Source organism: Oncorhynchus nerka, linkage group LG27, assembly GCF_034236695.1.
Source record: "Oncorhynchus nerka isolate Pitt River linkage group LG27, Oner_Uvic_2.0, whole genome shotgun sequence".
NCBI classification, from domain to species: domain Eukaryota; kingdom Metazoa; phylum Chordata; class Actinopteri; order Salmoniformes; family Salmonidae; genus Oncorhynchus; species Oncorhynchus nerka.
This window is the reverse complement of record NC_088422.1, coordinates 5,152,541-5,167,540: the sequence shown is the minus strand read 5'-3', so window position 1 is coordinate 5,167,540 and position 15,000 is coordinate 5,152,541. Positions and strand designations below refer to the sequence as shown.

Genomic DNA, 15,000 nt, shown 5'->3' with positions numbered 1-15,000 from the left:
GCACTTTATTTTAAGAATGTGAAATGTCAGAATAATAGTAGAGAGAATGATTTATTTCAGCTTTTATTTATTTCATTACATCCCCAGTGGGTCAGAAGTTTACATACACTCAATTAGTATTTTGTAGCATTGCCTTTAAATTGTTAAACTTGGGTCAAATGTTTCGGGTAAACTTCCACAAGCTTCCCACAATAAGTTGGGTGAATTTTGGCCCATTCCTCCTGACAGAGCTGGTGTAACTGAGTCAGGTTTGTAGGCCTCCTTGCTCGCACACACTTTTTCAGTTCTGCCCACAAATTTTCTTTGGGATTGAGGTCAGGGCTTTGTAATGGCCACTGCAATACCTTGACTTTGTTGTCCTTAAGCCATTTTGCCACAAGATGAACGTGGTACCTTCAAGCGTTTGGAAATTGCTCCCAAGGATGAACCAGACTTGTGGAGGTCTACAATTTCTTTTCTGAGGTCTTGGCTGATTTATTTTGATTTCCTCATGATGTCAAGCAAAGAGGCACTGAGTTTGAAGGTAGTTCTTGAAATACACCCACAGGTACACCTCCAATTGACTCAAATTATGTTAATTAGCCTATCAGAAGCTTCTAAAGCCATGACATCATTTTCTAGAATTTTCCAAGCTGTTTAAAGGCACAGTCAACTTAGTGTATGTAAACTTCTGTCCTACTGGAATTGTGATACAGTGAATTATAAGTGAAATAATCTGTCTGTAAACAATTGTTGGAAACATTACTTGTGTCATGCACAAAGTAGATGTCCTAACCGACTTGCCAAACCTATAGTTTGTTAACAAGAAATTTGTGGAGTGCTTGAAAAATGAGTTTTAATGACTCCAACCTAACACGGAACACAAACCGGCTGCGCGCCTGCGCCATCGCGTATACATTTATTTTCACCCCCTACACCAATCACCGCACGCAGGTAAAAATATCAAAACAAACTCAACCAATGACAATTTGGGGACAGGTCGAAAAGCATGGTTAAGGGCTTGTAAAGGAAGCATTTCACAGTCAGGTCTACCTACACCTGTTGTATTCGGGTTGTGTTTTGACACGAGGTTTGATTTGATTTGAAATAGATGCGAGGAGGGGTTGAGGGTAGCTGAAGGATGGGAGTAAAAACAAACAAAAGATAACTAATGTAAAATAGATTGTGTCCGTAAAACGTATATTGTATGTATACGCTGGATGTAGAAAGCTAAGTATTGTTGTTCACTAGTTTACTCCAATTAGGGAAGGGCCGGTAGGGTTTGTGGAAAATCATCAAGGAAAATATATTTCAACAAGATGTGTGTGATACATACATATATATAGATATAAATATGTATTTTACATGTATATGTGTGTACGTATGTATGAATGTGTAATGTTTTGTATATATATACAGAAAAATATATGGAGGATTGGAAATGATGCAGACAATTAATTTGATGGAAGCTACAATCTATCTACAATTTTAAAGATGATCTACAGGAGATGTAAAACACAGAAGCACCTGTTATATCGGATTGTTTTGCATCTCTAGAAACGACTTACCGTTTAGACGGGGTAGGTAGGCTACAGTGTTTCTTCGTAAACCTATTCCTGCAGGAATTAAAGGTTTGGTGGCTGTATGTAAAATGTTCAAAGATAAGAAAATATTTTCGGTCTAAATCCCGAATGAAATGTCAGCTATGAAAGCATCCAGGCTCCGGAAAATGGTCCCAAATATGTCGCAATTAAAGTCGTATTCCTATACTTGCTATGTCGTGATCTTATCTCGTATTATCTTGTCGTTCCAGGTTTTGGAAAGGTACGTCTTGTTCGAACATAAAAAATGCCGATTTTACAACAACAGGATGGCGGTATTGAGATATCCGAGGCTGCCCTAAAGTAGGAACATCGTACCGGGTCTACTGTACACCACATTCTTCTTTTCCATTGGTTTATTTCTTAGAAGGCGGGACTACTGATTACTGTACATTGAAGTTTGATTGGCTATGTGAGTTGTCATTCTGCACACTGTTTTTTTTTATTTTTTAACAAAAAATAAAAAATATTTATAGGTCAATATTCTCATCTACAATACATAATCGATTTATGAATATTTGGATAGGTCTTGAATAATTATAAAAAATATGAAGAATATGAATAACATATGTTTACAGAACAGCTGATATTCAGCCAATTAAAACAAGCAGAATATACGTTTTGGGGGGGGGATGGACATTGGGACTGGACTTTCATTTTTTATTGTTATGTGCACAAGTACAGTGAACTGTCTTTCTTGCATACTCTTGTAACGGATATGAAACGGCTAGCTTAGTTAGCCGTGGTGCGCGCTAAATAGTGTTTCAATCGGTGACGTCACTTGCTCTGAGACCTTTGAAGTAGTGTTTTCCCCCTTTGCTCTGCAAGGGCCGTGGCTTTTGTGGAGAGATGGGTAACGATGGGTAACTGTTGTTGATGAGTGCAGAGGGTCCCTGGTTCGCGCCCGGGTATGGGCGAGGGGACGGTCTAAAGTTATACTTTACACTCTTTCTAACAATGCAGCATTAGAAATAAGAAGAACACGAGACAAACATGAAACTGCATTATTGTGAGCTGTTTGACTTTCAAGCCTTTACCAAGGCCCCCTGTGATTCCCCCAGGGAAAATACCTTACCCCACAACTCACCCGTGTGGCAAGGCTCGGTGGAAGAGAGATGTGCTAGGAGTCACCCTCCAGCCCTATAGCAGGCCCTAAATCATAGCTTAGTGCACTACCTCATAGCTTAGTGCACTACCTCATAGCTTAGTGCACTACCTCATAGCTTAGTGCACTAATTCTGCCATGGCTCCAAGGACAAAGCCTATGGGAAAATGAATGGAGTTTTTGAGTTAAATGCTGAAAACAAAGTCTGGGTTAAACACAGGTTTAGCATATCTTAAACATTTTGTTATTTTGAGATACTCTTCAGCTAATTTAACTTTTTGTGAATTTTGAAGCATTTATGTAATTAAAAAAAACAACATATAAACACATAAAGGCCTCATAATTCATAAAGGTCACGTTAACTGACTGAAATGATCTGATATTTTCTCCATTAATTTCACCCATAAGGATGGCTGAATGAACCAGAGGTAACTAATTTCTGGGTTTTAGGACTTCAAGCTGGCGAGCTCTATAGATGCCGCGTTTAAGTGCAAGTCGGAACTAGGAAACTGGGACATTTTCGACTTGGTAAATGGTTGTAGTTAATCACGTCTCGTTCAACGAATTAGCGAGTTTCCTAATCCGACTAGTGTGTGAACGCTGTACGGGTACCACAGTATGCCCCATAATACCCATAAAACCTAGCGGTCAAATACGGAAATGGTTCCAATCGTTTTTCTATCATTCATTATTCCCACAGGGGATTTAAGAAACACTTCATATAGGCTGTGTTTCTTATAGGCTTACCCTGGCGTGACATTTTGATAATCGTGTAAATTTATCTCGGACAAGGTGACTTTTGTCAATATATTTACTTATATTCCCCGCTCAAAACATTTATTTTTTTGTGAAATGCTAATTAGCTGCTAATGTGGCTATCATGTAGATCTACAAATGCCTGTCTCAAGCTTCATAACGCTCACCAGGGTCATGATGATCTGTGACTGCCGAATCGAGGTGAAGGTAAGAATCTCTGCATTAACTATTTAATGTTCGCTACATTTAGTAATTAATAAATTGGCAAAATTGGTCAATTTGTTTAAATGTACAATTCTTGGGCCTCCTGAGTGGCGCAGTCGTCTAAGGCACTGCATTGCAGTGCTAGCTGTGCCACTAGAGATTCTGGGTTCAATCCAAGGCTCTGTCGCAGCCGGCCACGACTGGGAGGCCCATGGGGCAGCGCACAATCGGCCCAGCGTCGTCCGGGTTAGGGAGGGTTTGGCCGGCAGGGAGATCCTTGTCTCATCGCGCACTAGCGACTCCTGTGGCGGGCCGGGCGCAGTACATGCTGACACTGTCGCCAGGTGTACGGTGTTTCCTCGGACACATTGGTGCTTCCGGGTTGGATGTGCTTTGTGTCAAGAAGCAGTGCGGCTTGGCTTCGTTGGGTTGTGTTTCGGAGGATGCATGGCTCTCGACCTTCGCCTCTCCCGAGTCCGTACGGGAGTTGCAGCAATGAGACAAGACTGTAACTACCAATTGGAGAGAAAGAAGGGGTGGAATTTTTTTTTTTAATTATGTACAATTCTGTGATTGTACATTCTATCTTGGCCAATTTTACACAATCCCTGTTATCTAGGTAACTAACTCATGGTTAGCTAGTTAGCAACATTAGCATGGCTAGACTCCGTCTATTTGTCTAGTCATTTAAATGCATGAGAAATTCATAAAAACAAGTTTAGCTTTCATAAACCAACAGTCTAGCTTGCTAACTTAACTAGCTTGCTGACTTATATGGTGAAGCTAGGCGTTCGTGATAATGTTTGTGTCTGAGGAGTGGGTAGTGTACTGTTTCAATATGCTTTGTGTTGTAGTCACGACAGTCAAAGTTATATAGTTAAGCAAACTTTACTAGGTTGTCAACCAGCATAAACTAATATAATAACAGGGTTTAAGGTTTCCTGTGTAACATCAATATTGCTACATCTACTACTTGACTTGTAGCTATCTGTATTATTTTGTATATTTAACTCGGCAAGCCAGTTAAGAACAAATTCTTATTTACAATGACGACCTAGGAAAAGTGGGTTAACTGCCTTGTTCAGGGGCAAAAGGACAGATTTTTACATAGTTAGCTCAGGGATCAAGCAACCTTTCAGTTACTGGTCCAGCGATCTAACCACTAAGGCTACCTGGATTTTTGAGACGCTTTAGAGATGGACTGATTAGCATCTCGAGTCAGCAGCATGCTTACTCTACTGCAGGAAGACATCGATCTGTTTGCCGTTACCCTCTGGACTATAGATCATTAGTATAGCTACTATAATGACAAAGTGAAAACATGTTTTTTTAGAAATTTTAGCAAAGTTATTGAAAATTAAATACATAAATGTTTGATTTTCAACAGTATTCACACCCCTGAGTCAATACATGTTAGAAACAACTTTGGCAGCAATTGGAGCTGTAAGTCATTCTGGGTAAATCTGTAAGAAATTTGCACACCTTGATTGTACAATATTAGAAACGTTGTGTTTTGTGTAAGCTTACCCTGGAGTGACATTTCTATAACCATGTAAATCAATCTCTGACAAGGTGACTTTTATCAATACATTTGGATATATTTACACTCAAGATTTGAAAAAATGCTAATTAGCATCAGTGTAGACATCATGTAAAACTACAAATCCCTGCAAGCTACTGCACCTCATCTCTAGCTGACACCTTTGCTAACAGGTATTGTATCAATTTAAAACTCGCAATAGACAGTTCGCAGAATTGTCCATTTAAAGAAATGTCGCCATTTTATTCATTACTGCATTTAGCTAACATTATGTAACAGTATAACTTTAGTCCATCCCCTCACCGATACCCGGGCTCGAACCAGGGACCCTCTGCACACATCAACAACTAACAGCCACAAAGCATCGTTAACCATCGCTCCACAAAAACAGAGCAAAAGGGGAACCACTACTTCAAGGTCTGAGCGAGTGACGTCACCGATTGGAACGCTATTAGCGCGCACCACCGCTAACTAGCTAGCCGTTTCACATCCGTTATAATTACATAGATAATCCAGAGCACTGGCGGCTGGTGGAACTTTAATTGGAGGATGGGTTTTATAGTAATGGTTGGAAAGAATAAATGGAATGGTTTTACTGTGTTTGATTCCATTCACTCCATTCCAGCCATTATTCTGAGCGGTCCTCCCCTCAGCAGCCCCCTGTGACCCAGAGATTTGTTTTTACCTTTGCCTCGATTTGGCAGTATCTTCCAGATCATGGCATTTGTAGTTCTTTATGATAGCCACATTAGCAGCTAATTAGCATAAAAATACAGGAAAATAAAAGTCTCCTTGTCTTTAAGAGAGATTTACACGGTTTTCAATACGTCACCCCAGGGTAAGCCTACACAAAACACAGCCATTATTCTATGAGTTTCTAAAGTCCCCTACGGGGGGGGAAAACAATGGTGGAAAAACGATTGGAGCATTTCCCTGTTATATATATATATATATATATATATATATATATATAACTAAATGTACAATAATATATATATATCTATTATATTATTGTACATTTAGTTATATATATATATATATTATACCAAGGACATTTAGTTATATATATATATTATAGTACATTTAGTTATACACATATATTATGTCACGAACCGGCTCAAAGCCCGTAACAAAGGGAGACAACGTGGAGATAAGGAGTAGCAAAATATATATTTATTAACTAAAGCAACTAAGTATAATATACAATGGTGTGTGTAATCAGTAATCAGTAGTGTAAGTGAGTGTTTTGCATGCATGAATGTGAGAATGCAGGGTGATGAAAGGTGCCAAAGCAAACAAACGGCCACCAAGAACCACAATCTACAAAAGATGTCTGCATGGAGAGAGTCTCCTCCATGAATGTGCAAGAGGTCTATTTATCCTGGGAGACACCTGGCCCAGGTGTTTCCCATGTAGCTGACGACCCTCTGCACTCCGCCCACCGGCATCCTAATAAGGAAACAAGAACAAAGACAGAATACGGCAGACAGAGTGGGAGGGTCGTCACATTCCCCCCCATAAAACCGGGGACCAACAAGGACCCCGGAACAACATACCAGCCTCCCGTGTCCCAAATTGACACAGGCCTCCCGCGTCCCAAATTGACACAGGCCTCCCGCGTCCCAAATTGACAGAGGCCTCTGCGTCCCAAATTGGTGAGGGGTTATGTGTTCACACCTCCACCTGCCCCAACCAACCTCCTCCTCAGACCTCAGCAACCTTTGCGCATAGGAAGCAATATTTAAGAGGAAAGAAGAACACAAGACCAGGAGGGAACAGACAGGAAAGAGAACATGACAACCCGAAACAATGGTCAGTCATGTAAACATTCAGGAACATGGCAAAAAAGACCAACAGTTACAAACTCCAACGAAAAGAACATCAGGGTCTTTCTTAATTTTTACAACTCCCAACGATTCATAGTCACTTCCAACGATTCATAGTCACTTCCAACGATTCATAGTCACTTCCAACGATTCATAGTCACTTCCAACGATTCATAGTCACTTCCAACGATTCATAGTCACTTCCAACGATTCATAGTCACTTCCAACGATTCATAGTCACTTCCAACGATTCATAGTCACTTCCAACGATTCATAGTCACTTCCAACGATTCATAGTCACTTCCAACGATTCATAGTCACTTCCAACGATTCATAGTCACTTCCAACGAAACAGAATTTCACTAATTTCAATCATTTAAGCTTGTAGTGTTCAGCGATCTTCAACAGCTGTTCTTGAGTACATAATTCTAACAGGTCCTCTGATGGAAAGCGAATGAACTTGTATACATGAGACACCATAGTCATAAGTAAATAATCTTGCTCAACCCCTCTGCTGAGCACATCAGACCACAACCAGAGAAATGACAATCACCCTGAGCACCACAGAAGAGAGATGAGATATGGAGCTTCCCCAAAACCTACAATAACTCAACCCTAGTCTTCTTGCAGATTTGCGGTGGGTATTTACGCACTGTAGCCCGCTGGCAAGGAAATAGAACTCCACAGCATGCTGGCAAATTCCACCAAGCCACGGATGTGCCCCCAAGACAACTGCTCAGTCCACAGACACCACACAAAAATAACAAACATTTAACCATGCCAAACATGTCCAAAATTGAAACACGTCGCTAAGCCTATCAGGGGAAAAAGGCTATAGCTCCGGGTAGCAAGTTCCACTACCCTACACAAATCTCCTACCGAGGTACACAGCCGATTTACTCACCTCAGACTGACTTCCCAACAGAAAGTAGAACAAGAGTTTCCAGGCTAGGCCTGGAAACTAACCATTATACTCTCTCCAACGCAGCACACAAACCAAACAACAAAGGCAACCAATACTGGGCCGATCACACTCAAACACCATATTCAAACCAAACACGTACCTCCACGGTCTCCCAAACCAATAGTTCAAAGATCCTGGACGAGCCCCCACTTGTCACGAACCGGCTCAAAGCCCGTAACAAAGGGAGACAACGTGGAGATAAGGAGTAGCAAAATATGTATTTATTAACTAAAGCAACTAAGTATAATATACAATGGTGTGTGTAATCAGTAATCAGTAGTGTAAGTGAGTGTTTTGCATGCATGAATGTGATAATGCAGGGTGTTGAAAGGTGCCAAAGCAAACAAACAAAAGGCCACCAAGAACCACAACACAATCTACAAAAGGTGTCTGCATGGAGAGAGTCTCCATTTATCCTGGGAGACACCTGGCCCAGGTGTTTCCCATGTAGCTGACGACCCTCTGCACTCCGCCCACCGGCATCCTAATAAGGAAACAAGAACAAAGACAGAATACGGCAGACAGAGTGGGAGGGTCGTCACACTATTATTATTGGACATTTAGTTATATATATATTATATTATTGTAAATTTATTTATATATATTATACCAAGGACATTTAGTTATATATATATTATATTATTGTACATTTAGTTATATATATTATATTATTGTACATTTAGTTATATATATTATACCAAGGACATTTAGTTGTATATATATTATATTATTGTACATTTAGTTATATATATATTATATTATTGTACATTTAGTTATATATATTATACCAAGGACATTTAGTTATATATATATATTATATTATTGTACATTTAGTTATATATATATTATACCAAGTACAGTTAGTTCCGCGTTTGGAGAAAGTGGTTTTCCGTGCCATGTTTCTCTTTATGTTTACAAATCAGTAATCATAATGTCGTTGACAGTACTGTAAGGAACCGCCAGAAAGCCAATTTCCTGCTAACATTAACCATTTTATATGTCACAATGCTATTTCATGTTATCTCTAAATTGTCCAGCAGATGGCAGTACTATTACCTGGCTATGTGATTTAGTGAGCCACGTCCAAACCTGTTAGCTAGTTCGCAATAAACAATGAGCAATGAATATGAAAGCCCGTGCCTGTTGTTCCCTCATTCATACACTGTACAACAATATAAATGCAGCATGTACAGCGTTGGTCCCAAGTTTCATGAGCTGAAATAAAAGATCCCAGAAATGTTCCATACACACGCAAAAAAAAACAACGTATTTCTCTCAAATTTTGTGCACACATTTGTTTACATCCCTGTTAGTGAGCGTTTCTCCTTTGCCAATTGACAGGTGTGGCATATCAAGCATCTGAGTAAACGGCATAATCATTACACAGGTGCACCTTGTGCTAGGGGACAATAAAGGGCCACTCTAAAATGTGTAGTTTTGTCACACAACACAATGACACATATGTCTCAAGTTTGGAGGGAGCGTGCAATTGGCATGCTGACTGCAGGAATGTCCACCAGAGCTGTTGCCAGATCATTTAATATTAATTTCTCTCTATAAACCGACTCCAATGTCGTTTTAGAGAATTTGGCAGTACGACCAACCGGCCTCACAACCGCAGACCAGGCTACCTGCCGCCCCCTCTAAACACTAGGCTACCTGCCTCTAACCACTAGGCTACCTGCCTCTAACCACTAGGCTGCCTGCCTAACCGTCTAACCACTAGGCTACCTGCCTCCCCCTCTAACCACTAGGCTACCTGCCGCCCCCTCTAACCACTAGGCTACCTGCCTCTAACCACTAGGCTACCTGCCTCTAACCACTAGGCTGCCTGCCTAACCCTCTAACCACTAGGCTACCTGACTCCCCCTCTAACCACTAGGCTACCTGCCTCCCCCCTCTAACCACTAGGCTACCTGCCTCCCCCTCTAACCACTAGGCTACCTGCCTCCCCCTCTAACCACTAGGCTACCTGCCTACCCCTCTAACCACTAGGCTACCTGCCTACCCCTCTAACCACTAGGCTACCTGCCTCACCCGCTAACCACTAGGCTACCTGCCTCCCCGCTAACCACTAGGCTACCTGCCTCCCCCCTCTAACCACTAGGCTACCTGCCTACCCCTCTAACCACTAGGCTACCTGCCTACCCCTCTAACGACCAAGCCTCCTGCTGCCCACTCTAACCACTAGGCTACCTGCCTCTAACCACTTTTCTACCTGCCTCTAACCACTAGGCTGCCTGCCTCTAACCACTAGGCTGCCTGCCTCTAACCACTAGGCTACCTGCCTCTAACCACTAGGCTTCCTGCCTCTAACCACTAGGCTACCTGCCTCTAACCACTAGGCTACCTGCCTCTAACCACTAGGCTTCCTGCCTCTAACCACTAGGCTTCCTGCCTCTAACCACTAGGCTGCCTGCCTCTAACGACTAGGCTACCTGCCTCTAACCACTAGGCTACCTGCCTCTAACCACTAGGCTGCCTGCCTCTAACCACTAGGCTACCTGCCTCTAACCACTAGGCTACCTGCCTCTAACCATTAGGCTACCTGCCTCTAACCACTAGGCTACCTGCCTCTAACCACTATGCTGCCTGCCTCTAACCACTAGGCTGCCTGCCTCTAACCACTAGGCCACCTGCCTCTAACCACTAGGCTACCTGCCTCTAACCACTAGGCTACCTGCCTCTAACCACTAGGCTGCCTGCCTCTAACCACTAGGCTGCCTGCCTCTAACCACTAGGCTACCTGCCTCTAACCACTAGGCTGCCTGCCTCTAACCACTAGGCTTCCTGCCTCTAACCACTAGGCTACCTGCCTCTAACCACTAGGCTGCCTGCCTCTAACCACTAGGCTGCCTGCCTCTAACCACTAGGCTACCTGCCTCTAACCACTAGGCTGCCTGCCTCTAACCACTAGGCTTCCTGCCTCTAACCACTAGGCTGCCTGCTTCTAACCACTAGGCTACCTGCCTCTAACCACTAGGCTACCTGCCTCTAACCACTAGGCTACCTGCCTCTAACCACTAGGCTGCCTGCCTCTAACCACTAGGCTACCTGCCTCTAACCACTAGGCTGCCTGCTTCTAACCACTAGGCTACCTGCCTCTAACCACTAGGCTGCCTGCCTAACCCTCTAACCACTAGGCTATCTGCCTCCCCCTCTAACCACTAGGCTACCTTCCTACCCCTCTAACCACTAGGCTACCTGCCTCTACCCACTAGGCTACCTGCCTCTAACCACTAGGCTACCTGCCTCTAAGCACTAGGCTTCCTGCCTCTAACCACTAGGCTACCTGCCTCTAACCACTAGGCTACCTGCCTCTAACCACTAGGCTTCCTGCCATCTAAAAACATTCTGATTTGGTCTATAGCCTAGACATTGATTGAAACACTGATTTGGTCTATAGCCTAGACATTGATTGAAACACTGATTTGGTCTATAGCCTAGACATTGATTGAAACACTGATTTGGTCTATAGCCTAGACATTGATTGAAACACTGATTTGGTCTATAGCCTAGACATTGATTGAAACACTGATTTGGTCTATAGCCTAGACATTGATTGAAACACTGATTTGGTCTATAGCCTAGACATTGATTGAAACACTGATTTGATCTATAGCCTAGACATTGATTGAAACACTGATTTGGTCTATAGCCTAGACATTGATTGAAACACTGATTTGGTCTATAGCCTAGACATTGATTGAAACACTGATTTGGTCTATAGCCTAGACATTGATTGAAACACTGATTTGGTCTATAGCCTAGACATTGATTGAAACACTGATTTGGTCTATAGCCTAGACATTGATTGAAACACTGATTTGGTCTATAGCCTAGACATTGATTGAAACACTGATTTGGTCTATAGCCTAGACATTGATTGAAACACTGATTTGGTCTATAGCCTAGACATTGATTGAAACACTGATTTGGTCTATAGCCTAGACATTGATTGAAACACTGATTTGGTCTATAGCCTAGACATTGATTGAAACACTGATTTGGTCTATAGCCTAGACATTGATTGAAACACTGATTTGGTCTATAGCCTAGACATTGATTGAAACACTGATTTGGTCTATAGCCTAGACATTGATTGAAACACTGATTTGGTCTATAGCCTAGACATTGATTGAAACACTGATTTGGTCTATAGCCTAGACATTGATTGAAACACTGATTTGGTCTATAGCCTAGACATTGATTGAAACACTGATTTGGTCTATAGCCTAGACATTGATTGAAACGCTGATTTGGTCTATAGCCTAGACATTGATTGAAACACTGATTTGGTCTATAGCCTAGACATTGATTGAAACACTGATTTGGTCTATAGCCTAGACATTGATTGAAACACTGATTTGGTCTATAGCCTAGACATTGATTGAAACACTGATTTGATCTATAGCCTAGACATTGATTGAAACACTGATTTTGTCTATAGCCTAGACATTGATTGAAACACTGATTTGGTCTATAGCCTAGACATTGATTGAAACACTGATTTGGTCTATAGCCTAGACATTGATTGAAACACTGATTTGATCTATAGCCTAGACATTGATTGAAACACTGATTTGGTCTATAGCCTAGACATTGATTGAAACACTGATTTGGTCTATAGCCTAGACATTGATTGAAACACTGATTTGGTCTATAGCCTAGACATTGATTGAAACACTGATTTGGTCTATAGCCTAGACATTGATTGAAACACTGATTTGGTCTATAGCCTATACATTGATTGAAACACTGATTTGATCTATAGCCTAGACATTGATTGAAACACTGATTTGGTCTATAGCCTAGACATTGATTGAAACACTGATTTGGTCTATAGCCTAGACATTGATTGAAACACTGATTTGGTCTATAGCCTAGACATTGATTGAAACACTGATTTGGTCTATAGCCTAGACATTGATTGAAACACTGATTTGGTCTATAGCCTAGACATTGATTGAAACACTGATTTGGTCTATAGCCTAGACATTGATTGAAACACTGATTTGGTCTATAGCCTAGACATTGATTGAAACACTGATTTGGTCTATAGCCTAGACATTGATTGAAACACTGATTTGGTCTATAGCCTAGACATTGAATGAAACACTGATTTGGTCTATAGCCTAGACATTGATTGAAACACTGATTTGGTCTATAGCCTAGACATTGATTGAAACACTGATTTGGTCTATAGCCTAGACATTGATTGAAACACTGATTTGGTCTATAGCCTAGACATTGATTGAAACACTGATTTGGTCTATAGCCTAGACATTGATTGAAACACTGATTTGGTCTATATCCTAGACATTGATTGAAACACTGATTTGGTCTATAGCCTAGACATTGATTGAAACACTGATTTGGTCTATAGCCTAGACATTGATTGAAACACTGATTTGGTCTATAGCCTAGACATTGATTGAAACACTGATTTGGTCTATAGCCTAGACATTGATTGAAACACTGATTTGGTCTATAGCCTAGACATTGATTGAAACACTGATTTGGTCTATAGCCTAGACATTGATTGAAACACTGATTTGGTCTATAGCCTAGACATTGATTGAAACACTGATTTGGTCTATAGCCTAGACATTGATTGAAACACTGATTTGGTCTATAGCCTAGACATTGATTGAAACACTGATTTGGTCTATAGCCTAGACATTGATTGAAACACTGATTTGATCTATAGCCTAGACATTGATTGAAACACTGATTTGGTCTATAGCCTAGACATTGATTGAAACACTGATTTGGTCTATAGCCTAGACATTGATTGAAACACTGATTTGGTCTATAGCCTAGACATTGATTGAAACACTGATTTGATCTATAGCCTAGACATTGATTGAAACACTGATTTGGTCTATAGCCTAGACATTGATTGAAACACTGATTTGGTCTATAGCCTAGACATTGATTGAAACACTGATTTGGTCTATAGCCTAGACATTGATTGAAACACTGATTTGATCTATAGCCTAGACATTGATTGAAACACTGATTTGGTCTATAGCCTAGACATTGATTGAAACACTGATTTGGTCTATAGCCTAGACATTGATTGAAACACTGATTTGGTCTATAGCCTATCCATTGATTGAAACACTGATTTGATCTATAGCCTAGACATTGATTGAAACACTGATTTGGTCTATAGCCTAGACATTGATTGAAACACTGATTTGGTCTATAGCCTAGACATTGATTGAAACACTGATTTGGTCTATAGCCTAGACATTGATTGAAACACTGATTTGGTCTATAGCCTAGACATTGATTGAAACACTGATTTGGTCTATAGCCTAGACATTGATTGAAACACTGATTTGGTCTATAGCCTAGACATTGATTGAAACACTGATTTGATCTATAGCCTAGACATTGATTGAAACACTGATTTGGTCTATAGCCTAGACATTGATTGAAACACTGATTTGATCTATAGCCTAGACATTGATTGAAACACTGATTTGGTCTATAGCCTAGACATTGATTGAAACACTGATTTGGTCTATAGCCTAGACATTGATTGAAACACTGATTTGGTCTATAGCCTAGACATTGATTGAAACACTGATTTGGTCTATAGCCTAGACATTGATTGAAACACTGATTTGATCTATAGCCTAGACATTGATTGAAACACTGATTTGGTCTATAGCCTAGACATTGATTGAAACACTGATTTGGTCTATAGCCTAGACATTGATTGAAACACTGATTTGGTCTATAGCCTATACATTGATTGAAACACTGATTTGATCTATAGCCTAGACATTGATTGAAACACTGATTTGGTCTATAGCCTAGACATTGATTGAAACACTGATTTGGTCTATAGCCTAGACATTGATTGAAACACTGATTTGGTCTATAGCCTAGACATTGATTGAAACACTGATTTGGTCTATAGCCTAGACATTGATTGAAACACTGATTTGGTCTATAGCCTAGACATTGATTGAAACACTGATTTGGTCTATAGCCTAGACATTGATTGAAAC

At 40.8% G+C, this 15,000-nt stretch overlaps 1 protein-coding gene across 1 annotated transcript in view; it reads right to left on the bottom strand.

The window, feature by feature from the left end:
* LOC115126856 (uncharacterized) overlaps nt 1-887 on the bottom strand; it is a 42,412-nt gene extending 41,525 nt beyond the window's left edge. Inside the window, 1 exon segment of the mRNA XM_065011116.1 lies at nt 850-887. Coding sequence (XP_064867188.1) covers nt 850-887 — 38 coding nt within the window.
* Nucleotides 888-15,000: the final 14,113 nt, after the last annotated feature.